Source organism: Osmerus eperlanus, chromosome 24, assembly GCF_963692335.1.
Source record: "Osmerus eperlanus chromosome 24, fOsmEpe2.1, whole genome shotgun sequence".
NCBI lineage: Eukaryota > Metazoa > Chordata > Actinopteri > Osmeriformes > Osmeridae > Osmerus > Osmerus eperlanus.
Window position 1 is genome coordinate 6,051,704 of NC_085041.1, and position 26,252 is coordinate 6,077,955.

The 26,252-nt window shown below is 51.5% G+C and overlaps 1 protein-coding gene across 1 annotated transcript in view; it reads left to right on the forward strand.

The window, feature by feature from the left end:
* prdm5 (PR domain containing 5) overlaps nucleotides 1-24,946 on the forward strand; it is a 25,021-nt gene extending 75 nt beyond the window's left edge. Inside the window, 18 exon segments of the mRNA XM_062450911.1 lie at nucleotides 1-187; nucleotides 916-999; nucleotides 1,171-1,293; nucleotides 2,156-2,324; nucleotides 2,565-2,736; nucleotides 2,950-3,045; nucleotides 3,354-3,388; nucleotides 3,391-3,446; nucleotides 3,448-3,475; nucleotides 3,964-4,043; nucleotides 6,094-6,178; nucleotides 6,496-6,653; nucleotides 7,336-7,429; nucleotides 9,389-9,549; nucleotides 11,416-11,509; nucleotides 19,945-20,030; nucleotides 23,154-23,258; nucleotides 23,935-24,946. The exon segment at nucleotides 1-187 is cut by the window's left edge and continues 75 nt beyond it. Of these exon segments, the coding sequence (XP_062306895.1) occupies nucleotides 89-187; nucleotides 916-999; nucleotides 1,171-1,293; nucleotides 2,156-2,324; nucleotides 2,565-2,736; nucleotides 2,950-3,045; nucleotides 3,354-3,388; nucleotides 3,391-3,446; nucleotides 3,448-3,475; nucleotides 3,964-4,043; nucleotides 6,094-6,178; nucleotides 6,496-6,653; nucleotides 7,336-7,429; nucleotides 9,389-9,549; nucleotides 11,416-11,509; nucleotides 19,945-20,030; nucleotides 23,154-23,258; nucleotides 23,935-24,099 (1,890 nt within the window). The 5' untranslated portion in view covers nucleotides 1-88 and the 3' untranslated portion in view covers nucleotides 24,100-24,946.
* The last annotated feature ends 1,306 nt before the right edge of the window (nucleotides 24,947-26,252 follow it).

Sequence of the window (26,252 nt, forward strand, 5' to 3'; positions counted from 1 at the left end):
CTCTCCGGTCTTCGCAACAACAGATCCAACTCACTCTTTGTAACACATAGGCTGTAGAAACTGTCACTGTGCGAAGTCATTCTGAGTAATGACAATGTTGGGTATGTATGTACCAGACAGATTTTCTTTGAAAACCTCCCAAGTCCAGGATGGGATCGGGCTTTATACGGCAAGACGAGTGAAAAAGGTTAGTTTAATTGGACAAGACAGCTCGATAGGGTCAACTTTACACCGGTAAAAGATGCACCAACTTTCAAAAGTGAGTTAAAAAGTGACATAGAGAGTTTTCCGTTTGCGGTACGTACATGTTTTCTAGCCTCTCAACCAACACGAAGGTTCTCTGACGTGTAGTGCCACGTAGATACCGATTAACACCGATTCCCGTGTTAGCACAATGCTCAACAAAGCATCCACACCACAACCAAATTAGTGTAATTGTCAGTAATATACTAATTATAAGGCCACTACATTACGTTGATTGCACAAATCAAAGATTGCAGAGAACTTTGTTCAACTGTCAAAACAAGTTTGTCGCTCCGTCCGTAAAGTAGGCTAGGCAACAATATCGGTATTTTTCAGAAAATGTTCACTTTGATAAATAGACCGGATTATAATCATGACCACTGCTATTGTCACGCTGTTGCTAAACATGTAATAATTCTCTACGCTCCTAAAAGAAAGCATGAATGCTTCATTCATGAAGAGCACATTGACCACGCCCCCAGCATTTTGAGACAGTTCCCAGGAAAGATGTCTATGAGCGGATTCTTCCAGAGAACAATGATCAACAGATCACTTAACATCCATATCCCAATAAACATCTGGGGAATTCTCCACACTCATTGTGTTCTAGTGAATAATATTGGATGTAGAAATGGTGTGGCGTGATGTTTATGACTTTGCTTTTCTTCCCAGGGGGAGAAATTTGGTCCATTTGCAGGAGAGAAGAAGCTTCCGGGAGAGCTGGACGAGAGCACCGACACCAGACTGATGTGGGAGGTGAGGACTGCCTGAAGTCACTCCTCACCTCACCAACCTCACACTCCCAAGATCACTTATTGGAATTACATTCTTGAATTCTATTGACTCTAATGCAGACCAAAGGGAACAGTTAAGCACGGGAATGTCAGTGATGTTGTTGTGAACCTGCTGGTGGGGTCTGTGTGGCAGGTCCGGGGGAACAAGGGCGACGTGCTCTACGTCCTGGACGCCAGTAACCCTCGCCACGCCAACTGGCTTCGGTTTGTCCACCAGGCTCCATCACAGGAACAGAAGAACCTGGCAGCCATTCAGGTACAGAACCAGAAGGGGAGGGATGGAGAGAGAGAGAGAGAGAGAGAGAGAGTAAAAGAGAGAGAGAGAGAGGGATAGAGAGACATAGGTGTCTGACCAGTGCTGGAGCTGCTCTCACAGGGTCAGAACATTCACTTTATGAACTTAGAAACTCTGTTTACTATTACTATTAACACACACACACACACACACACACACACACACACACACACACACACACACACGGTGACTTAACCGCTGTAGCTACCAGCCACGTTGCTGGGTCTGGCAAGTCTCCAGCCTCCAGCGAAATAATCCCTCAATAGAGGAAGGAGAGAGGGAGAGGGATGTAGAACGAGATACCAGAAGAAGAACAGGACCCGAGGTCCTCACACTGTGATTGGCTCATTAATAGCCCAGGCCCAACTGTATTGGCTGTTTAAAGGTCAGTCATGTGTGTTGATGCTCTGTGGTCCATCAGCACTGACATTTATTGTGGTTTGTGTCTGTGAGATGAATTTGTGTGTCCATGTAGGGCCCTCAGCCAAAGGGACATGAGACTCTGATTTAATTAGCTGTTGACCTTTAAGGAAATGGAGGAGAAGGAGGACAGTTTAGGAGTTGGAGTGCTTGACCTCTGACCTTAATCAAGCCCGAGCAGACTTTGTCTAATGACTTCAATCCTCCGCACTCTCGTTCTGTCCCGAGTATTAAAATGTATCGCTCTCTGTGTGTAAACACCCGTCCTCTGTGTTCATCAGTCATCTAGTTAAAAAAAAAAAAAAATTGGTTAAGCAGTCCCGTGTAAGTGTGTCGTTTGAACACTGATGACAGTGTTATACGTACATATGTGGGATTTGTATAGCTGTTCTTCTGTCTCCAGGATGGGGAGAACATCTTCTACCTGGCAGTGGATGACATTGAGACAGACACGGAGCTCCTGATTGGCTACCTGGACAGTGACATGGAGGAGGAGGAGGAGGAGGAGGAAGAAGAGGTCATCAAGGACGAAGACGAAAGTAGCAAGGAGGCCAGCCATCTTGCTGAAATGGGTGGGCCGCCATGAACATCTAGCATAATCCAGATGTATCCAGTAGTACACGCGTTGTGGATGGAGACCATAATGTGTGCCCATTTGTATGCTTGTATGTGTGTGTTTGTTTGCGTGTGTCTGTGTATGGTGCGTTCATGCATGTGTGCATGTATGTTCATTTGTGTGCGTGTAAATGTGTGTGCGGTCATGTCCGTCTGCGTGCGTGCGTGTGTGTCTCTACATGTGTGTGTGTGTCCAGAGCTGGTGATTAAGAAGGAGGACCACCCGTGCCTCCTGTGTGAGAGCAGCTTCCCCAGCGAGGAGATCCTGGCTGCCCACCTCCACAGCCTCCACCAGAGGCCTGAGGAGAAGGAGTGGAAATGCAGGAACTGTGGGAAGAAGTTCCCCATCAAGCAGGCCTTGCAGCGCCAGTGAGTCGCTCCACCATTAGCACCATCAGCTACCTTAGCGGTTAGCGCCTAGCATTCTCCTACCTCGGAGGTTAGCATCTAGCATTCGATCCTATGATAGCGCTTAGCAGCTAGCATCAACCTATCTCAGTGCTGCTCGGATGTATTTGGTAGCTCCATGTCTCCTGCAGACCGGTGCTTATGTCGATGTTCTGACCTTTGACCTTTGCCCAGTGTGCTTCACTGTGCCGAGGCCCTGGGCCCCGCAGGAGACACCTCCAGAGCTCACCAGTGCACCATCTGCCACTCCAGCTTCACCTCAGAGTCCAGGTACACACAGCATGGCTTGCACGTGCCTAGAGGCCTCCAGGGAGAATGCACTTCCTGTTAGAGAGTGTGTTTCACATCTGGTAAACTGTGTTTCCTGTCTGAGAGACTGTGTCCACCATAACATGAGTGACTGTGTTTCCTGGAAGTTAAATGGTGTTCCCTGTTTAGGACACCTTTTGGTCCTGCCTGAGGAAAAAAACTGCTTCCTGCTTAGCCGTGTTTGATAAGAGACTGTGCTTCCTGTCTGAGGGTCTGTACTTCCTGTTGGAGGGACTGTACTTCCTGTCTGAGGGACTTCCTGTGTGTAGTTTTGAGCAGCACAAGGAGGCGTGTCGAGGCGACGCCCGTTCGTCTGCAAGGCTGAGAGCTGTGGGAAGAGATTCAAGAGCAGTGATGCGCTGAAAGAAACACAAAGGAAATGTTCATGCAGGTTAGCCTCCTTTTGTCTCTCCCTCTCTCAAGCCCTCTCTCTCTCTCTCATCTCTCTCTCTCTCTCTCTCTCTCTCTCTCTCTCTCTCTCTCTCTCTCTCTCTCTCTCTCTCTCTCTCTCTCTCTCTCATGCCCCCCCCTTCTCTCTCACACACAGCTAATCATTTTCATGAGGACTTGCAATGATTTCAAGTGGCCATCATTCCCTTCTGTTGCAGTTACAGTGCTTGAGCCTGATCTGTTAAACTGGCCCCTCTCTCCACACAGAGACATCGTAATGACTGACTCTATGTCAGCTGCTGGGCAGCTAGACACATGATACATCATTCCTGGATGCTAGTGAGGAGATGTGGAGAGCAGAGGTAGTCCAGATGATGGATAGATGGATAGATGGATAGAAGGATAGATGGATAGATAGATGTGATAGATTAGGTCTGTCTGTGTTTCAGGAAGTCTGTGTGCATCAGGAAATGTGTGTCTGTGTTTCAGGTAGTGCACGGCGGAAGCTGATGTGTAACATCTGTAACAGGAAGTGCTCTTCTTCTATGAACCTACTGGAACATCGCAAGGTCAGACTTCCTCATCTCTTTCATAGCATCCGTCATTCCCCCAGTCCGAATGATTACATAGCCGACCTGACTCTAGAGAACCCATGAGCTGCTCTCAATACATTCAACCCGCTAGCATTTGATATTCCAGGCAGACTGGAGCAAATGCTCGGAGCATCTGAGAGGATTTGGGAAGAAGTGGTTTGTGTTGGTATCCGTGTGAGCAGTGTAAGACCTGCTCCTGCTGTCTCCCTGGTGGCAGGGCCAGCGCCGGGATCAGATAGATTTCCTTCTCATCCATCAGTGCTCTTCATTCCTCCAATCTCAGGTTCCCCTGACGCCCTCTCTACTCTTATTCTCTCTCCGGTCTCTCTCTTTTCTCTGCCACTCTCTCTTTCTCACTTTGTGTTTCTCTCTCCCCCCTTTCTCTTTTTCTCTTGCTCCCTCTCACTCTTTGGCGCTCTCTTTCTATTTCTTCCCTTTGCTCTCTCTCCCTCCTCTACCCCCCCCCCCTCTCTCTCTCTCTCTCTCTCTCCTCTACCCCCCCCCCTCTCTCCTCCTCTCTCCTCTACCCCCCCCCCCCCTCTCTCTCTCTCTCTCTCTCTCTCTCTCTCATCTCTCTCTCTCTCTCTCTCTCTCTCTCTCTCTCTCTCTCTCTCTCTCTCTCTCTCTCTCTCTCTCTCTCTCTCTCTCCCCCCTCTCTCGTTGGTTCCCACCAGGAGCTGGACTTTATGTTAAACTTGTTACATTTTCCGACCGTGTGACAAGGCACAGCCAGGTCGGTTACAGTTTCACAAGCTCGGGCCCCACAGAGCTTGTGAACCCAGGAGACAGACAATGGGTCTTCAACTGCCGGCGTCAGCATTCCTCTTGGTGCTCATCTGGAAAACCCTTCCCCCCCCCCCTGCTCCCCCTTCCCTGAATCTGAGAAATGACAGGATCTCAGAGAGGTTCTAACATTACCGTATCCTCACAGACTACTGTGCTAGAGGCAAGGTATTCACATCGCCAAGCTATCTCATCCAGAGCCATCTTCGCCTGCGTCCCCGCTGAAATATTAGCATGATCTTTTGACGTTGACTATCTGATTACTTTGGCTTTGGCTCCTTAAGCGATGGTTATTCGGCCCATTGGGGGTTATTTATGAGTCTGGTTTGGGTCTGGTTCATTTTCCTCTGTCAACATCAGTCCGGTGAGGGGAGCCAAGAACACACATCCATCCTGTCTAATGAGACCTACGTCCCCTGCCTCACCCATCATGCCCGGCCTTACCAGGAAATACTGATGCTGTTCATAAAACAGGTCACTGAATCAAATAACGTGTTCACCTTGGGCCGAGTCTTCTCTGTGATCCGACTCTCTCATCTGAGCACATGAGCTGTGAGTTTAAGGAGGAAACAAGAGTAAGTGAGAGAGACAGAGGATACCTAAGTGAGCTATCCTTTTCCTATAACAAGAGTTCCAGCTGCAGCAGAGAAAGCAGGGATGGTCTACCTACACACCAGAACAGGACAGCAAGTCCTGAGCCCGAATAGAAGGAGATATCACCACTGAGTTTAGGACAAAGACACTCCCTTTGTGTTGGGTTAGCAGTGGAGCCCTCAAACTTTCTCTAATGACGACTTTGCTCCAAAGCTACTTACTGTGAAGCAGACATTTTCATAATTTGATACTCAATCTGGGTCTTACTGCTGCAGTCTAGCTGCACGGTATTAGCATAACTTATTCTAGCTAGCATGAGGCAGACAAGCTATCAAATGGACTATTATTGTACAGTAACTGGCTATCAGGGAAGGGATTGGAACTTTTCATGTCTCTTATAAAGTTTCTGCTCGAGACATTGGAGAGCATTGAAAGGAAATCTTTGTGTGTGCGAGAGCATGTGCCTCGAGTAGGGGTAGCGTGTACTGTGCGTGTTTAAAGAGGACAACTTCAAGGTCACAGTGGTAATTATAACACAGTAAACACGGCAGGACTGTAATGCAGACCTCCTTTAACAACAAGCACCTCTCACAGTGATGTGGACCACATGTTTAGCCTGCTGTGTGTGTGTCTGTGTGTGTGTGGGTAGGTACACGAGATCTTCGACTGCCATGCTTGTGACAAGAAATTCATCTCTACCAATCAGCTAAAGCGGCACATGATCACACACTCTGGTAAATACTCACACCCGCCCCCACACACACACACCACACATACAAACATACCACACACACACTCAGGGAACCACACACGTACCGCACACACCATGCACTCACTCATTCACTCATTCACTCATTCACTCACTCACTCACTCACTCACTCACTCACTAAGGTAACTACTCACACACACATACACACTCAGGGAACTTCTCTCTCTCTCACACACACACACAAACACACACACACACACACACACACAAACACACACACACAGGTAACCACACGCACACACACTGCCTCAGGCTGAGTCTGTGTCCGTGTGTCCGTCCAGAGAAGCGCCCGTACACCTGTGAGGTCTGCAGTCGCTCCTTCAAGCGCCTGGACCAGGTGACCGCTCACAAGATCATCCACAGCCTGGACAAACCCTACAAGTGCAAACTCTGCTGGAAGGAGTTTGCCCACCGCAACGTCTACAAGAACCATAAGAAGGTGAGGGGAGGAAGAGGGAGGAGGGAAGGGGGGGGGGGAAGAGAGAGGAGAAGAGGGAGGAGATGGGATGGCTGAGGGTGGAGGGAGAGGGAGAAAGGACGGCGGAGAGGTGTATGGATGCTTGAAAGGGGTCAGGGGTCAGGGTGAGGAGACAGATCGTATGCAGATCTGATCACTGTTATGATGAGGACCAGGCATCCCCAGAACACACAGTCAGTCATAGTAACACAAACACAAACTGATCTTAATAGCTTCAAAGCTGGCGCAGTGTGTTTAATCCTGCCCCTGACCCCAGCCCCTGACCCCAGCCCCCGACCCTGATGGGGTTTGTTGACCCTGCGGAGTGTGGCGTCCCTCAAACAGACAGGTGGGAGACAGAGAGGGCCTTCAGATCAACAGAAGCACTTTGAACACATAAACCCCTCCAGCTACTTGTCTTCATCAAGTCAACAAACCCCTAACCCTCGGCCCAGCCCCAACCCCACCCTGCCCCAACCCCACCCTGCCCCACCCTTCCCAGCCCACCCCCAAATCCAACCCCCCCAACCAACCCAGATATTTTTCGAGAGAAAGAGATCCAGTGAGACAGAGAGAATAAGAAACCGAAAGAGAATGACAGAGAGAGAATGCGAGCGATAGAGAGAGAGAGAGAGATCATCCTGTGGATGTGGTGTCTCTGCAGACCCACTCGGAGGAGAGACCGTTCCAGTGTGAGGAGTGCAAGGCCTTGTTCAGAACACCCTTCTCCCTGCAGCGCCATCTACTCATCCACAACAGTAAGTGTGTGTGTGTGTGTGTTTGTGTGTGTGTGTGAGAGAGTGTATAAGGCCCTATTCCCTGCAGCCCTTTTGTGTGTGTGTGTGTGTGTGTGAGTGTCTGTGCATGTGTGTGTCTCCCCAAGTATTCAGGGACCTCATTCTCCTAACAACACCAGTCGACAGCAACCAAACAACCAGAAATATTCCCACAGATGCTTCTTCTGATTTCCTGGCCCCTCCAGGGTTAGGGCACAAGGTAGAGGAACCAGGGCTGGGGGCCAGATAGAGGGACCCGGAAGGGCTGGGCTGAGCAGGGACTGGGGAGGACTGGGGAGGGCAGATCCTCCAGACAGGGTCCTGGCAGGATGGAGTCCTGCTCGTCCTCTCCCCAGTCTAGACCGACGATGACGCAGAGATTGTGAAGCTCGAGGCATTTCCTGTCAGCGTCTCTGGAGACAGATCACTCCTCATACAGAACTCTGGGATACGGAGCCTCCGGACAGACCAGCGCCATGTATCAGGTGCTGGGATGGCAGTGTGTGTGTGTTGGAGTGAGTGTGTGTGTGTGTGCGACTCATACTGTGAGAAAACGAGGAACAGCTGGGATAGTGTTTTCACTGTCATACAGAGTTGTCGTTTTCAAATCAGCAGAACATGAAGTGTACCTTCAGCTAAGGTCAGGGTTCACAGTGGGCTTCCCTGGAAAGCCATCCAGACACTTCATGAAGGTGTGTGTGTCTGAGGGTGTGCGTGTTTGTGTCTGAGGGGGTGTGTGTTTGACGGTGTGTGTGCTTGAGGGCGTGCTTGAGTGTGTGTTAATGTGCATGGTTTGTATTAACAAGAACACAGTAATGCACAAAGACTCGTACTTGTGTTCCACTTCTGTGGTAATGGAGCATGAGCCGCCCTCAGTAACCAGCGCAGCCTCTGCCAAGCACACACACACACACACTCTGTGCCAGACCATTGAAGCACTCTGAACGCCTATCATGGAAACTCCTCTTGTCCTGAATCTCAACAATAGCCTGTTGTATAGAGCTGCAGAGAACAGGCGTGAAAATAACATCATGCTTGGGTGTGTATGTTTGTATGTGAGTTTTGATGTATTTGTATGTGTATGTTTGATTGAGTGCCTGTGTGTGGGTTCTTTTGTGTTTTTTGTACCCGTGTCCGTGTGTGTGTGTGTGTGGGCTTCTCATTGGGAGTCCAGGTTGTCTAAGTGCTGTCTAGGGACATTCATATCTTTGAATGCATCATTAAACTAGGGACTAGTGTTTGCTGTGGAATGAGAGAACAATTCTACCCACAGTTCCTGTGTCCTGTATGTCAGTGTGTATACATACACCGTGTATGTGTGTGTTGATAAGTGGGTGCGTGTGTACGTGTTTAAAACGGCGTGTGTTTTAAAAGTGCTTAAGGGTTTATAAGTGTGTGTGTGTTTGCAAGGCTGCTGCAGGTGGAAGTAATTTTGGGAGTCATAAAAAAGAAAGAAACTAAACCAGGACAAACCCAGAGAGCTGCATAGTAGGAGCCCTCCACTGTCCTCCACACAATAGTGTGTGTGTGTCATTTGTGTGTGTCATTTGTGTGTGTGTGACAAACCCACGGAGCATTGTAGCAGGAGAGCGGGAGAAGTGCCCCCACTCTGCTCTTCACCACACGCCAATCCCGCTCAAATAGCTCGGAGTCCGCCAGGGAGAAATGACTTTTGGGTGTTTACAGGAACCACAATAGCCGTCTCTCTCTCTCTCTCTCTCTCTCTCTCTCTTTCTCTCTCTCTCTCTCTCTCTCTCTCTCTCTCTCTCTCTCTCTCTCTCTCTCTCTCTCTCTCTCTCTCTCTCTCTCTCTCTCTCTCTCTCTCTCTCTCTCTCTCTCTCTCTCTCTCTCTCTCTCTCTCTCTCTCTCTCTCTCTCTCTCTCCCTCCCCCCCTTCTCGTCCTCGTCCTCATCCTCGTCTGTGTCTCTGTCCCCGCGGCAGGTGAGAGGACGTTCAAGTGTGACCAGTGCGACGCCACGTTCAAGAGGAAGGACACGCTCAACGTGCACATCCAGGTGGTGCACGACGGCCACAAGAAGTACAAGTGTGACCTGTGCGAGAAGGCCTTCGTCACGCCCTCCGTGCTCAAGAGCCACAAGAAGGTGAGTCGACTCGCGAGTTCAAACGTCTCGCGGAGGGGGAGGGTGGGGGGGGGAATCGGTGCCGGGAGGCGGGCCCGAGGAGGAGGCGGGTTCAGGAGCGTTCCGTTCTGGATCGAGGCCGTTTAGAAGGCGGATCAAAGAGGAGTCGACTCGTGAGTCAAATGCCAAGCTTGAGGTGAAATCTGTGTAGGGGATTCGCGGAAGACACTTTCGATTAAACGTATAAATAAAAGGTGCGTCTAGAAGGAATCGACTCTTCAGCTGAAATCTACCTTTCGGTCCCGATTTCGACCGTATAGATATATATAATATAACGAATGTTTTTCATCACTTGGAACCACCCCTCCATTTCATCTCCCAAAGCCACGAAGCTGATGTGACTATCTGATATGGCATACCTTCCCGTCACTGTAGCCTGGTACCAGATCCATGTTGGAGCGGCGAAAGGCTACCGAGCTAGCCTGCTGACTGGGTTCTGGTCCTGTCCACAGATCAGAGCCGTGTCTGCAGATTAGAGATGGCGGTTAGGCCATTAGCTCCACAGGGTTTCAAAGCGCAGGGCAGATCCTTTCGTCAGATTACCAGGATTAATCTGACAGAGTCCTCACGGCTACAGAGCAGATTGAAACCAAACTGCTTCCTGGCACACGACTGAGGGAATGTGACAGGGAGAGATCAAATATAAGAGTGAGGGAGAGAGAGAAAGAGAGAGAGCTGAAGAGAATGAGAGAGAGAGAGAGAGAGGGAGGGAGGGAGGGAGGGAGGGAGGGGGAGGGGGAGGGGGAGGGGGAGAGGGAGAGGGTGTTTCACAGCACAGCAGTTCTGGCCCAGCTCTGGACTGATAGCATTTGTGTTATGACTGTGTATAAAAAGTATAGTGTTTGTCAAGTTATTAATTACACATATATATCATTCATATATTTTCAAGTGTTGTTGATGAATGTATTCAAACAGCCATCAATTTCAGAGTTGAGGAACATTACGTTCCCTAATACTGCAAAGAAGTGGAGAGAGAGAGAGAGAGAGAGGGTGAGAGTGTGAGAGAGAGAGAGAGAGAGAGAGGGAAGGGAAGACGGAGGGATAGAAAAGAAAAAGTGCGAAAATGAGGGAGAGAGAGAGAGAGAAAGTGACAGAGAGAGCCAAACGGAGGGAAAGAGACAGAGAAAGTGTGTGTGTGTGTGAGAGAGAGAGAGAGAAATGGGTTCCAGTCCACAGGAAACTGAGGAGCTTTCCCTTTATGAAGTCAAAATACCAGTGATGTTTCTGCCTGTCGTACAAACAACCAACATGGAGACATGGGAGAGGCATCTGGCACACACGTGAGTGTGTGTGTGAATGAGTAGAGTGTGTGTGTGTGTGGACAGGGCTTATGTAACCAAACCCTGTGGGGGGGGGGGGGGGGGTGGAGGTGGTAGAAGGATGGAGGGATGGAGGAAGGTGGGGTTCCTGTAATGTTGTGCTGGAGTTGAAGCTGTCAGTCATGCTGGTGTTTATTTAGAGAATTTATAACAGACCAGGAGCACAACTCGGAACACACGTTGCCACATCGAGTGAAGAGTACGCAAGGAGAGAGACAGATGGAGGGAAAACAAGATATATAGAGGGAAAGAGAGAGAGAGAGATAAATTCCAAAACGTGGAATGAAAAAGTAAGACTTGCTAGAGCTGCAGCCCTCTCTCTCCCCCTCCCTCTGTCTTTACCTCCTTCTTTCTCTCTACCTCCCTCTCTCTCCTTTCTCTCTCCCTCCCCCTCTCTCGGGGTCTGAGAGATCCACCCCTGGCAAGTAAAGAGCATGTCTGTGTGTTTGTGTGTCAGTATGACAGAGAAGTACTGTCTCCCTAAACTTTTCCATGTTTTTGACCCCAGACACACACAGGGGAGAAGGAGAAGATATGTCCCTACTGTGGACAGAAGTTTGCCAGCAACGGCACCTTGAGAGTCCACATCCGAAGCCACACAGGTCAGTAGAACACATACCCAACCAGGCTAGCTAGCAACAGAGGATAAGCTAGCTAGCAGGCTATCCCCGAGGACCAGAATGCTAACACTGTTACAGAGAGTTGAGGTAGCTTGCAGGGAAGTGGAGACTAACTAGCTGTGAATTGGAGGCTATCTTGCAGGCTAGTCCCCAGCCCAGAATGCTAACACTGGCCCAAAGAGTGGATGTTCATTAAACTGCCTTTAACTGGAGAGCTACACATTCCTGTGTGTTTCCCTACCAACAGACTGGTGCAAAGTTCTGGCAGAGCCACACATTCTCTCCTTCCTTCCCTCCCTCCTTTCTCGCGCCCTTGATCCCTCCCTCTCTCCACCACCCCTCACCCCTCCGTTCTTTCTGCTTCTTGTACCTTAGCTGTTTTCTTCTCTTCTCACTCCCTCTTCTGCGTTATCTCTCCTGTCTGTCTCCCCCCCCCCGGTTCTGCAGATCCTCCCTCCACTCCCCCTCTCCTGCTACTCTCCTCCACTCCTCCTCAGTCTCCACAGCTCCTCCACTCCTCCTTTTCTCTGTCCATCCCTCATTGCCTCCTCTCCTCCCCCCAGTCCTCCTCACCCTCTCCTCCCCCCAGTCCTCCTCACCCTCTCCTCCCCCCAGTCCTCCTCACCCTCTCCTCCCCCAGTCCTCCTCACCCTCTCCTCCCTCCAGTCCTCCTCACCCTCTCCTCCCCCCAGTCCTCCTCACCCTCTCCTCCCTCCAGTCCTCCTCACCCTCTCCTCCCCCCAGTCCTCCTCACCCTCTCCTCCCCCCAGTCCTCCTCACCCTCTCCTCCCTCCAGTCCTCCTCACCCTCTCCTCCCCCCAGTCCTCCTCACCCTCTCCTCCCTCCAGTCCTCCTCACCCTCTCCTCCCTCCAGTCCTCCTCACCCTCTCCTCCCCCCAGTCCTCCTCACCCTCTCCTCCCTCCAGTCCTCCTCACCCTCTCCTCCCTCCAGTCCTCCTCACCCTCTCCTCCCTCCAGTCCTCCTCACCCTCTCCTCACCCCAGTCCTCCTCACCCTCTCCTCCCTCCAGTCCTCCTCACCCTCTCCTCCCTCCAGTCCTCCTCACCCTCTCCTCCCCCCAGTCCTCCTCACCCTCTCTTCCCCCCAGTCCTCACCCTCTCCTCCCCCCAGTCCTCCTCACCCTCTCCTCCCCCCAGTCCTCCTCACCCTCTCCTCCCCCCAGTCCTCCTCACCCTCTCCTCACCCCAGTCCTCCTCACCCTCTCCTCCCCCCCAGTCCTCCTCACCCTCTCCTCCCTCCAGTCCTCCTCACCCTCTCCTCCCTCCAGTCCTCCTCACCCTCTCCTCCCTCCAGTCCTCCTCACCCTCTCCTCCCGCCCAGCTCTCCATCTGAAATCCTCCCCGGCTAAGTAGCTCCGACAAACAATGGCGGCTTCCCTTCCTCGTTCTCTCTCTAATCCCTGGAATGCGTTGCTATCTTAGGCTGGATTAAGACGTCCAGTCCAAACTCAATCAGAGCTATCCGACCACCATCGGCTCCTCCATCACAGCCATCACCCCCCGCCATCTAAACAGGCAGATCCCCCAGGATCCCTCACACCTCCCCCCCTCTCCTCTAGCGCTGTGTGGGACGAATGTAGCCGTAAATTCCGACCGTTCCTCGACTAGGACCACCGCAAATACTGTTGGGACGACGCACTCCTGATCCTCGATGGTGCACTTCTGATGTGCTTTCTGGATGCTCTGTTTTGTACATCTGTTTGGTCGTAAGCGTCTTTTCGAGATGAATGAGATGTAAATGTGGCAGATGTGAGAGGAGCTGGGCTGACGGGGGGAGGTTGATCTGGGCTGGGTGCGAGTGCAAGTGGAAGATCGTTTCTCCCTCCCCCAGGGAGGTGGATTCCCACACGTCTCCTAATGGACCTATAGAAACTGGGCATTGACCTCCATCATGGAGGGCTTTTCTAGGTATTTATGAGTGTGTGTGTGGGTGTGTCGTCTGTGTGTGTGTGTGTGGGGGGGGGGGGGCGTGTGTGTATGTGTATGTTTCTGTGTGTGGGAGCATGTATCTGTGTATCTTTTTAGCGTACGCCTGTGTCTTTGTGTGTGTGCGCGTGTGTCTGCGTCTGTGTGCACGTGCGTCCGTGTGTGTGCTTGCGAGTGTGTTCGCCGGTGTGTGTGTGTGTGTGTGCCAGTGTGAGACTCTGCCCGGTCAGATTGTTTTATGTGAAGTAAACAAAGGAGGCTGAGGGGGGAATGTGGGGGGTGCGGGGGGGGGCAGCAGACACCTCAAAGAAAGGAAGGAAGACAGAAAGGAAGCGAGAGAAAAGAGCACTCCGAGAAAGCACCCAGCATGACGACCTTTGACCCCGGAGGCCTGTAAATCTGTCCCGCCGTTCTATAGCCCCGGACACTCGATTGTTGCCGTTTTGTGTCCAAAAGAAAAAATAACATTTGGTGAAAAGTAGGGAGTCGTGCCCGAAATCGCTTCCTCGACAATGCTCGTCTTGTTCCCTGGCCCGGGGAGACTTATCCACAGGGCAGATGAGTCTTCCCACAGTATCTGTCAGAGCCACGCACACACCAGGAGAGCCCACAGCCCACACTTCACAGGACCACACAATGGATGCTGTGGAAAGGGGACCTGGGGGAGGTGGGGAGGGGGGGGGGGTCGTTTATTTGAATGGCCCTGTGCCAGGTTTTACCTACAGTACGACCTGGTAAGGAAGGACCACTGGTATGAGCCTGTACAAACACACTGTGTTTGAGGATTTAACATAGGGGTTATCTCCAGGGTGATGTCTTAGAGTCGAGTCACTCTTCAGGGAAGATCCACTACTGCAGCGGTACTTCAACCCTGGTCCTCAGAGACCACTGTCCCGTACGTTCTAGATGTTTCCCCCGCTTCAACGCGCCTGGTTCAAACGAACGAGTTGTGACGAAAGCTCTGCAGAAGCCGAACGAAGACCCGTTCGTTTGCAGGCATGGATGTTCATCGCTTTGGTTTGAGTTAGTTGAAAGAGCTATCTTTGGAAGACTCTTGCTGCACGGCTGTTTATCAGGTAGTTTAGGAGCTATCTTTGGTATGCGCTCTGGGTTTACTGGTCGGGCTAAGTGCTGTTAGCTCTGTCACTCGGGCTGTAAAGAATGACTTTAAGAGGCCTGGCTTTCCTGTCAATAACCTGGGAAAGGAAATGCTGGGCTCTGTGTGCGTGTGACTGTGTGTGTGTGTGTGTGTGTGTGAGAGTGCATGCATGTGTGTGTGGGACTATTGGGGACTGTTTGTGAGGGTGCATGCAGATGTGTCTGTGTGACTGCAGAGTTTGACGGCATGTGTGACACACACACACACCGTCAGTGTGACGGTGTGTGTGTGTGTGTGTGTGTGTGTGTGTGCGTGTGCCAGGTGGAGGTGGAGGACTGTGTGTGTCTGCAGCTTTCTAGGTTTTAGCAGAGCTCAGCCTCAGGTTGTTTGTTTTCCCAGAGGCCCAGGACTGCAACACCAGCTTGTAAACAAACAGCATCATACCTTGTTTACCTGGTAAACAAACAGCTTCATACCTTGTTTACCTGGTTAACACTGGGTCCTTCACTATCTGGGTTCCCAGTGGTCTTGGCAGCCTCCCTATCACCTGACCCCTCATCAACACTATACCAATAGTGTTAGATAGGACTGAATTGAAAGCTTGAATTGAGTATTGAAGGATCCTAAAGTACCCAGGGAGGTGGCGTAGTTGACTGGGAGTGTGTTTACAGTTCGATCAGAGAGCGAGCTTGGCTGACGCAATGCACCATGGGAGCTGAGGGAACTTGCCCAGGGCAGAACACACAGGGGCTGGGCGCGTGCTGATGATGTCACCGACATCCCCTCCAGTGACCCCTATCACTCCCAGTGTGAGAGGAGGTAGTAGGGGGAGAAAGGTGAGAGGGGGGGAGGGGATGAGGGAAATGGAGAGGAGGGAGTAGGGGAGGAGAGAGAAGGGAGGAGTTTGTGGAGAAGGAGAGGGGGGATGAGGGGGGAGAGGGGGTGCGGGCGGGCGGTGCAGGTGAAGACTGAGAGACTCCCGTATGTGTCATGAGTCATGGGTGTGATGATGGCTGCGTTCTGCTTCACGTCTCCAGATGAATCGGCCCTTTACCACACACTCTAGGTCAGCCGGACTGTGTGTGGAGAGTGTGTGTGTGAGTGTGTGTGTCTGTGTGTGTGTTTGAGCATGTGTGTGTGAGAATGTCAGTGTATGTATGAGTTCTGTGTGTGTGTGTGTGTGTGTGTGTGTGTGTGTGTGTGTGTGTGACTGTGTGTACGCATATGTGAGTACAAGTGTGTGTGTGTGTGTGCGCACGAGCTTGTGTGTCTGCGCGTGTGTGCCAGAGTGCCAGCGTGCCATGATGTTGTGTGTTATACCGCAGTGGAGGGGGCAGTGAAAGGAGGCCTCGCCAGGGGAAAGATTTACACGTTCTAGAACCCGACATCTCCGATGACATCAACGTGCCCACGTCATGTTTGGACGCTCACTGACAATCACAACCACCCGACTCGGAGCTCACAACACAGGCCGTCTTTGTGCTTTTCACCTCGCGCCTGCGTGTTTCGCCGTTTTTACTGCGTCTTTTTAAGTGTTCATTGTGTAATTGAGTCCGATTGTAACGTGCACGTTTTAATCCCAGACCTCGTTTATGGGTCAGAAGAGTACGCTACGCAGCGCTCTCTAGGGTCTAGACATGAAGGATTAGACATGCCTGTTGATTACCCATGAGCCTTTGTGTATTTTGTGGTAAATCGTTCGTGGACACCGACTTCACAGCTGTGGCTAACTGAATGCATTACGCTGGATGGCAAGATTAGCTCAGTTTAGCATAAGTGGACTGATGTCCACAATTGGGTTAGAGATATTGTGTGATAACTAGCCTAGACTCTTTATTCCACCTGGAGCGTTTTCTAGTATGTATGCGAGATACAAGCTTGTGATTGGTCCAATAAACTAGCGAGTTTGAGATACGAGGACATGATTGATCCAGTAAAACAACATCTCTGAGATACCCCGGACACATCTGATTGAGTCATATCCTCCATTCCTCTCCATGTGTGCGTTGCCGTAGATACGAGAGAGGCGGGCCGGCCGAGCAGATGTGTCTCGTTTCCTTGGCAGCGGGAGGTGTCCGGTCCAGAGGAGGAGGATGGAGGGATGAGTGGAGGGGAGCGGAGGATGAGAGATCGTTTAGGACGTCTTGTCTGCTCATGGTTGTTAGCTGTGTGGGGGTCTGGGGGCCCAACAGGACCCAGGTCCAGTCCACATCTGTCTGCTCCTGTGAACACAGGACCACCATACTAGCTGGTTCTGGTCTGGTTCTGATGCTGGTCTGGTTTGGGCCTGGTTCTGGCCTGTGTGAGGTGTGTGTATGGTGAGGTGTGCGGTGAGGTGTGTGTGTATGGTAAAGTGTGTGTGTGTATGGTGAGAGGTGTGTGTGAGGTGTGTGTTTTTGTGAGGTGTGTATATGGTGAGGTGTGCGGTGAAGTGTGTGGTGAGGTGTGTGTATGGTAAAGTGTGTGTGTGTATGGGGATGTGTGTGTTTTTGTGAGGTGTGTGGTGAAGGCTGTCTGATCCGGGCACATGGGCCAGTTCAGGAGAAGTGTTAGAGGAAGTGGAGGCGCTCTCCGAGAAGCCGGTCTGAACCAGGAGGTCAAGTGTAAAGTTGTCGGCTGTTCCTGAGAGCTGATCAAAGGCGATCGCTTATCGGTAAAAGCAGATCGATATCACGTTACCGTGGCAGCCCCTGTCGGCATGCTCAGAGGCGTGGGGGGGGCAGGAGTGGGTAGGAAGGGGGAGGGGGGGGGGCAACTGGAGGAAGCCAGGAATTAATTTGTGATGGACAGCGCTAATGTCTTTCAGACGGCAGCCTGGGGCTACAAAGCGTTCTCCGTAACACGAACACAGAGCAGCAGGCATGCAGCCGGGCAGTCAGCATCTGCTTACCAGACACACACACACACACATGCACCACACACACATACACATACACACACATGCACAACACATACACACACATGCACCACACACACACACACACACACACACACATATACACACACACGTGCCACACACACACGCATCAGACACATACACACAGACACAGACATGCACATGCTCATACCCACACACACTCACACACTCACACACACACACAAGAGGGGTGCCAAACGGATCGATTAGCAGACAGGGAGTGCGAGGGCCACAGCAGGGGGGAGAGAGACTCCCAGGGTCACACAGAGACGGTGTCTCGTTTCTCCACATGCTAAATCAGTTACCGTCTCCTCACACAAAGCCGCGGCCTGAGCCCACCAGCCACCAAGCATAATCCCCAAACAATCTCACTCAATCTGGGGAGTAAGTGGGCGGCTTCCCTCTTCTCCAGAGAGGAACCCTGGTCCTCTCAGATGTCACACGCCCCTTCAGGGAGATTACCCCCGGAGTGATAGCAGGGGCTCTGCTTCTGCTCTCTGTTCGAGGGGCCTGTCAGACGTCCCCTTAGCCTCCCTCCTGAACCTGGCATGTCAGTCAGTCAGTCAGTCAGGAGCGGAGAGGGAGAGGATGGGGTAGAGGGAGAGTCTCAAAGCTGGGGTTGGGGGAGTTGATTGGGGGCTTTTGTGGGGGTTGTGCACATGTTTCTGACTTTGGAGCTGCCCTTCTGTCGATTAGTTTGAGTGAGACTGGTCGTTTCTTTTCCACACCCTCCCTTCCCTTCAAAGAACTTCCTGTTCCTCCTCCTGCTCCTCTTCACCTTCCTGTTCCTCTTCCATTTTCGCTTCCTTTTCAAAATCCTGTTCCTCATCCCGTTCCTCTCCAACTTCCTGTTCCTCTTCAACTTTCTGTCTTCAACTTCCCATTCCTCTTCCTGTTTCCTGTGTGGCAGGCTGTGTTGGTGTGGCTGGCATGGTGTCTCTCTGGGTGGCGTCTCTGCTAGAAGCGGGCTCGCTGCAGGAGAACTCCCAGGGGAACCCATCTCATTAACCTTATTACACACTCAACATCGCCCGCATCAATCTCCACGCTTCTCTCATTAAAACCCCTCTCTTTCCCTGCGCGACAATTAAGCACTAAGTAGAGATTACGCTGCTAAAAAGTGGATGAGAAATTAGATTGGCGCCGCGAGGGGCACACACACACGTGAGCACACACATGCACAGACACACACACGCACGCACACACACGCTCATTCTTCCACACATACACACACACACACACCCTTCCTCATTCATACACATCAATTTGTATGTCTCTGGAGGTGGTGTTTTATTAAGTTACCATTTGCTTGTGTGTCTTCCTCCAGGATCTGTTCCACATTCTCAGACTGCAGCCCTGCGGGGACACAAGCCTAGTTAGCCACCCCAGAAACACCACACACGCATATTACACCCCACAATCATTATGTTACACACACATGAAAGAAGCCAGAAACATTGTTCCCACACATATTTAACTAGAAACATATCCTACATGTATATTACATTAAACTATGCACATATCATCGTAACCCAGAAAAAAGAGACATTTCTCCTGTCTCATTCTCTCTGTTTCCCTGCTCCTACGCGGGCAGTGGGTTCCAGCTAAACGACCAGCCCAGTCACTGTCAGTGGACTTCTAAAAAGCCGTTTTTTGCTTTCTCATTATGGGGGATTGTGTTTACGAGGGGAAAACTGAACTGGAGAAAGGCGGCAACTTGAGCAAAACGTGGAAAAAGTGAAGGGGGTGTGATCGTGTGAATGTTTTCCAAACGCCCTGTACATACAGCATAGTGTGGGTGACTGCCTGGGCGACATCCCGGTCCAGGAGAGTCGGAAGATTCTGGAAGATTCTTTGCGTGTTTCCTCGGCGGGACTGGGCTGCGGCGACCGTTGTTGTTCACTCCTAAGCCGACGTGCGGCGTGGAGGGCAGGGTCTCAGAGATGTGTGATCAGGGAGCATCTGCTATCTGGGCTGGGGATCGGGGGGATCGGGGGGTGGGGGGTGGGTGGGGGGGGGGTGGGGGGGGTCAGAGCCGGGTAAGCAGGACCACGTGTCTGCTGGCTGTCACATCCTCTTTACCAGCGCTGGAGCCTGCTCTGATAGCATCTCTGGGAGGCAGACAGCCTTTCATCCTGCCTGGACTGAGACACCCTGGTGTAGAACATTCTGGGATAGAATATTCTGGGATAGAACACTGGGATAGAACATTCTGGGATAGAACACTGGGATAGAACACTGGGATAGAACATTCTGGAATAAAACACTCTGGGAAAGAACACTGGGATAGAACACTGGGATAGAACACTTGGATAGAACACTGGGATAGAACACTGGGATAGGACACTGGGATAGGACAGTGGGATATACAGTATCTCTCTGTCTAGCTAGTTCAGTGTGTCCAGTGCAGGTGTGTGTGTCTGCGTGACTGATGGTCTGTCTCCCTCTCCTCCAGGAGAACGGCCCTACCAGTGTCCCCACTGTGACAAGGCCTTCAGCAAGAACGATGGCTTGAAGATGCACATACGCACACACACTCGGGTGAGTCTCCAGCCTTTCCCTCTAACACGCACAGGCACACACACACGCACACACACTGACATTCAAACACATTTTCGTACACACACTCGGGTGAGTTTCCAGCCCCTCCCTCCCACACACGCACACACACACACACACACACACACGCACACACCCAGACACTCAAACACACACAGACCCTGACGCACACACAGTCTTTGAGGTGATGCCAGCCTCTCTGCTCCGCTAGGCCTGTTGATGTAACTCTGCCAGCATGGACATGATCTGTTTCCCCCCACTTCTGTTCCCTCACCTGTGTGCCTCTGTGTGTGTGTGTGTGTGCGCGCCTGTGTGTGTGTGCCCGTGTGTGTTTGAGAGAGAATTGTGCTTTGGTGTGGATGCATGCTAGACCGTGTTGGGTTATGTAAGTGTTAAAACTCGACCGAGAGCCAAGGTGCAGGCCTGGCCTGTTCCAGCAGCCCTTAGTTGCCCCTCCTTGATGAATGTGTCAGCCCTCCTCGCCCCGCTGGCCTCCAGCAGACACTTCCCAGCCTCGCAGAGTTATGACTCTCTGAATCACCCAGATGTATCTGTGTCCTGTTGCCCAGCACCGGGAAGGTGTCTCGAGCTTCTGTGTTTGTGCTCGGGAGGGAAGATCTAACGAGTGTGTGTGTGTGTGTGTATCTTGGAAGTGAAGATCCAGGAGTTTTATCTGGTCTCCTGTGTGTGTGCTCAGCCACGCGGGGAGAGGGTGCACACCCAGAGCTGTCGCACTCTCACACACACACACACGCGCACACGCATGTAAGTGGGTGAGGGTGTGAGCGAGGCTCTGGCTCTGTGACAGACAGGCCTGACAGACGGACTGAGTTGGGACGCTCCGCAGACAGGATGATGTCAGCGATGATGTCAGCGCACGCATACACACATGTCACCGGGCAGGAGGGGGGCTGCAGGCTTACGGTACGGTCGGGAGAGGAAGTGTGTGTGTGTTGCTCTAAGCGGAAGGACAAGAGAGTCGCTGTGTGTGTGTGTGTTTTGGGATAGGGTAGCTGTATGTGTGTGTGTGCGTATGTATGTTGCTCTCAGCAGAGGGATAGTGTAGCTGTGTGTGTGTGTTTACTCTTCTCAGCACGCCACAGCCTCGACCAATCAAACACACATGTGATTCTGATTAAGCTGCTGAAGTTGTGCCCGTGTGGAGATCTGGTTATTAATCTCGTAAAGTGTTATTCTGCCCTGGCGACAGTGACGTGTCTGTAAACATGTTTGACGCGAGTGTCAGACGGCTGCAGTTTGGGATTCGATCATCGTTAGGAAGCAAAAAGCAAAAAGGAGCAAAGAGGATTGATCCCGCTGGATTGGTAGGATGGTGCATCCCATGTCGGACACTCAACCAATCCCCTCAGCCTAACTGCCCTGGGGGCGGGATCAAGAGTTTGTGTGGAAGAGAGTAACAGAGAAAGACGAAACTCGAAACTATCGAAACTACATGTGGACCGTACAAATAGTACAGCAGAAGATCAAGGATCAGAAGTGCATCGTTCGACAGTATTTTAGTGGTTAGACTCAAGGAACGGTCTGTATTTACCAGGCACAGTGCAGAGTAACCACATCTCAGCTACCAGGCACAGTGCAACAATAATAATATCTCGACCGCAGTGCGTCAGTATTACATGGTACAGTGCAGCAAAAACAACCTCCCATCATCAGTATGGGCTCTGTGGTGGTGCACTGGCCTGCTTGCCACCAGGAAGTGCACACCGGGCCTAGTCCTATCGGGTCGCAGAATGGCCGGTCAGATGACCCAGTGGGAAGGCAGGGTGAAAGGTCAAAAGGTCAGGGGGGGGGAGCAGCTGCTGAGGTACAGATGCTAGCTGTTCCAGGGGTCAGTGATGCATTCTGGGTAGTCTACATCACCCCTCTCCATCCATGTGCTCGGTGAACCTTGACCTCCTGACCCTGCCCTGGTTTTTGTTTCTCGTGTCGTCCAGGAGTTTTTCTCCCCTGTGTGAGAGCGATGCTTTATAGAGAAAGTGATCCCTATTAAACTAGGATCTGCTATACAGACTGAGGTTTCCATACTCCAGGTTCACATACACACACACACACACACACACTCACACACACTTTGCTGGGTGTGTCTTTCTTTCTCATTCTTGCAAAGGCACACACCCTGACCACATCACACACGCGCCACACGCACACACACATCCACTCAAATACACACAGACACACACTCTCTTTCAAAGACGAACACAAACACACGGCGCTATCTTTCTCTCAAACACACACACACACACTCCCTTTCTCAAACACACACACGTGCACCAGACCTGATCTTAACCTCTTGTGGTATCCGGTGTCACTGACCACTCCTAGCCCCGCCCACATGATCGCTCGCTTCCCAGGACCCTCACTTCCTGCCTTCGCCCCATTCCCATGGTAACCGGGTCCTACATGGGCAGAGCCTGCCCTCTATCAGTGAGGGCTGTCAGAGGGACTGGACCTCAGAGAGGAACACACATAACTCTCACACACACACACACACACACACTTCACTCACACACTCTCTATCTCCATGCTGCCTGGTTCTCTTCACTCCTTACTCCCAGTGTCAGCACCTTCTCTCTCCTTTAACCCCTGTGGTTTTCAATTTGCCCTCAACCACACACACACACACACACTTAGAACACACACTGTACACACACACACACCCGCACACGCTCTCTGACTGACTAACCCACACCCATGGTGAGATAGCTGGTTTGACTGACACCCAGACAGGCCCAGAGAGGCCCAGAGGAAGCGTGGGGTGGAGACGTGAGGAGGTGAGAGCGGCGGGGCTGCCGAGGGTCTCTGCCCCGGCCCTGTCCTGTCCGCGGGAGAGAGCTCCCCTTTCACATCTCCATACACGCCCCGAGGGAGCCGCGGGGTGTGAACGCAGGGGATATGAGTGTGCGTGCGTGGGTATGTGTGTGTGTGCATTCGTTTGTGGAATCTGGTGCTATTTTGGGGGGGGGGATTTCATCCAGGTTTTGCGATGGCATGTAGTTATGATTTGTGTGTAACCCTGTCTTCTCTGTGTCTGTCTGCCTGTCTGCCTGCCTACTTGTCTGTCTGCGTACCTGTCTGTCTGTGCAGGAAAAGCCATATAAATGCAGTGAGTGCAACAAGGCGTTCAGTCAGAAGAGAGGTCTGGACGAGCACATGAGGACCCACACAGGAGAGAAACCCTTCCAGTGTGACGTGAGTACCTCCCCCCCCCCCAACCCTAACCCTGTCCACACACTGGAGTGTGTGTGTGTGCGTGCCTGTGTGTGTGTGTGTGTGTGTGGATGCCTTCAGACTCCAGACCCGATGTTGTTTCTGAACACGACTGGAAATCGAAAACATCTCAGATCAGCTTCTCCTCCCGTTACCGAGGAACCACAACCGTGTCATTTGAAGTTAGGAGGGTTTCAAATCCCAAAAGCCAATGAAATAGTCTGTTTCCTTTACCATCAGAAGAGGCTGACAGGATAGGCGGGCTCAGGGAAAGGCAGGAATCTGAGGACATCTCAGATGTGATTTTAGGTGTCATTGGAGGAAATGTAATCTCAGACTTCATCTCGAATGTGATCTCAGATGTATTTTTAGGTTTAAAAGACATCAACTGGGTCTCAGGTCATGAAAATCAATTAAAAGATACGTCAACACTACAATTTAGGTTACATTAACTGTCATGTATCATTAACCCTCATGTCATGCCACTTTAAAGTAAGGAAACATTACCTACCATGTGACTATATAGCCATTCCTATAACAGTGACAGTATTGTAGGAATTGCTATGTAATTAAATGGGATTAAGTACACAGTGTGTATGGCCGTAGCTTGCGTGAATTCATGTCCCCATCAGGAGGTGACCCCAGTGCCTGTCCCCAGGTGTGTGACCTGTCCTTCAGCCTGAAGAAGATGCTGAGTCGTCACAAGCTCACGCACAACCCCAACAGGCCCATGGCGGAGTGCGGCCTCTGCCACAAGAAGTTCACCAGGAACGACTACCTCAAAGTGCACATGGAGAACGTCCACGGGGAGACCGAGGGATAGGAGCCCGGCTGTCCTCCTGTCTGTCTGTCCTCCTGGCTGTCTGTCTGTCCTCCTGGCTGTCTGTCTGTCCTCCTGGCTGTCTGTCTGTCCTCCTGTCTGTCTGTCCTCCTGGCTGTCTGTCTGTCCTCCTGGCTGTCTGTCTGTCCTCCTGGATGTCTGTCTGTCTGTCCTCCTGTCTGTCTGTCCTCCTGTCTGTCTGTCCTCCTGTCTGTCTGTCTGTCTGTCTGTCCTCCTGTCTGTCTGTCCTCCTGGCTGGCTGTCCTCCTGGTTGTCTGTCCTCCTGGCTGGCTGTCCTCCTGGCTGTCTGACTAACTGTCTGTCTGTCCTCCTGTCTGTCTGTCTGTTTTCCTGTCATTCCACTCAGAACACTTTACTGAGAGCAGTAGGAACATCAGGTTTGTGTACCTACAGTAAGGACTGTACAGAGCGGACAAGTTGACACAGTCTACTGTGATTAACAGAACACCAGTGCAGAGTATGGAGATTATTAGAGCTAGATGTTCTATTATCCTGTACATGTGAACCCTGGCGTACCAGTGTGAGATGTGAAATGCACATGGGCACAACAAACATGTTTACCTGTGTGTGACCTCTGCCTCACCTCCACCCAGAGGGAGCATGCATGGATGCACATCTTTGCTGTTGGCAAGTTACTGTTTGTAGCAAACTAAAAGTTTGTTGATAAGACCAAACTGCTTGGAAGACTGTACCGACTTCTCGTTTACAAAAAAAAGAGAAAAAAACTATTTTTTGTGCGTGTATTTCTTTTATTTTTGTATATTTTTTGTTTCAAATTAATCTACCAATGGATCCAGTACTGTTGTTGTATATTAAAACTAGTTTTGTAGTCGTGTGAAATGATATGTGTGTTTTCAACGGATGTGAATACTGATGCCTGTGATCTCGAAAACACGACCAGTCCAGACTTCCTGTGTCCTGAACATCACACTCCCTCCTCCGCTCCTCCTCTGCCACGCCGTCCTTCTACCCTGGGAATTTTTCCTCGTACATTTCCTGCTTGGGGACGCAAATAAACACACACATGAAACGTCACCACTCCAGGCAGGTTCATAATTACACCTTGGTGAACCATTGGCATTTGAGCGTCTGGTTGAAAGGGACCTGTGTCTGTTACTACTGATGCAGCGCTGAAGGGCTGGGAATGGGATGGCAGCTGGACTGATTAGAGCCCGTTCACCCCTCCCTGGGGTTGAGCTCTGCCCTCCAGAGAAGTCTCTGGGCTGGAAATCAGGCTGAGGCTGTGTCTGGGGCTAGGGCTGGGACTGGGGATAGAGGCTTCCTTTGAGGGGTTAGGGTGTATTCTGTGAGTGTGAGCATCTGGAAGCTGGGACAAGTCTTGGGAGGGAGACTGTCATCCCCCTGGACATCCTCCCAAATGGGTGTCCTCATGCCACATGTAGCAGTGTCCTCCAAGATGCAGAAGCTGTAAATATGTTTCATGAAGCAGGGGTAACCTTGTGGTCGTCCCGGGCGTGTCCCCTGGTTCTCCTGCCACCCTCAGGATCCCCTCTGGCTGGCCATAGTGGTCACCCTGGCCCTGGCCCTGACCTACCCTGGCCTCACTGCGAGTCTGCCTCCCGCCTCCTCGGCCCTGACTCTGATCTTGCGGTCTGGCCACACGGCTGTGCTGACACCCTCGCCATTTTTATAGCCCGTGTTGTAAACAAAGCTGTGGTTACGTCCTCCTCTTCCTTCTCCTTTTCTCGTCTTCCTCCTCCTTCACCTCCCCATCCTCTTCCCCCCCCCCCCTTGTCTCCTCCGCTCCTCCCTCCCTCTCCTGCCAGCCTTCCCTCCTCTCCGCCTCCTCCTTCTCCTCCTCTTCCTCCTCTCACACACCAAATCACGTCTTCTCGGCTGAGTCAACGATTTCCTCTCAACCTCCACGCGGCCTTCTTTCGCTCTCATATTTCTGTTTCTCTCCTGGTTCCATCCAGAGTCACTGTCTGTTGCACTGTCCAATCCTCCGGTCTCCGTCCCCTTCCTCTATCCACTGCCTCTATCCACTGCCTCTATCCACTGCCTCTATCCCCTGCCTCTATCCCCTGCCTATCCCCTGCCTCTATCCACTGCCTCTATCCCCTGCCTCTATCCACTGCCTCTATCCCCTGCCTCTATCCACTGCCTCTATCCAC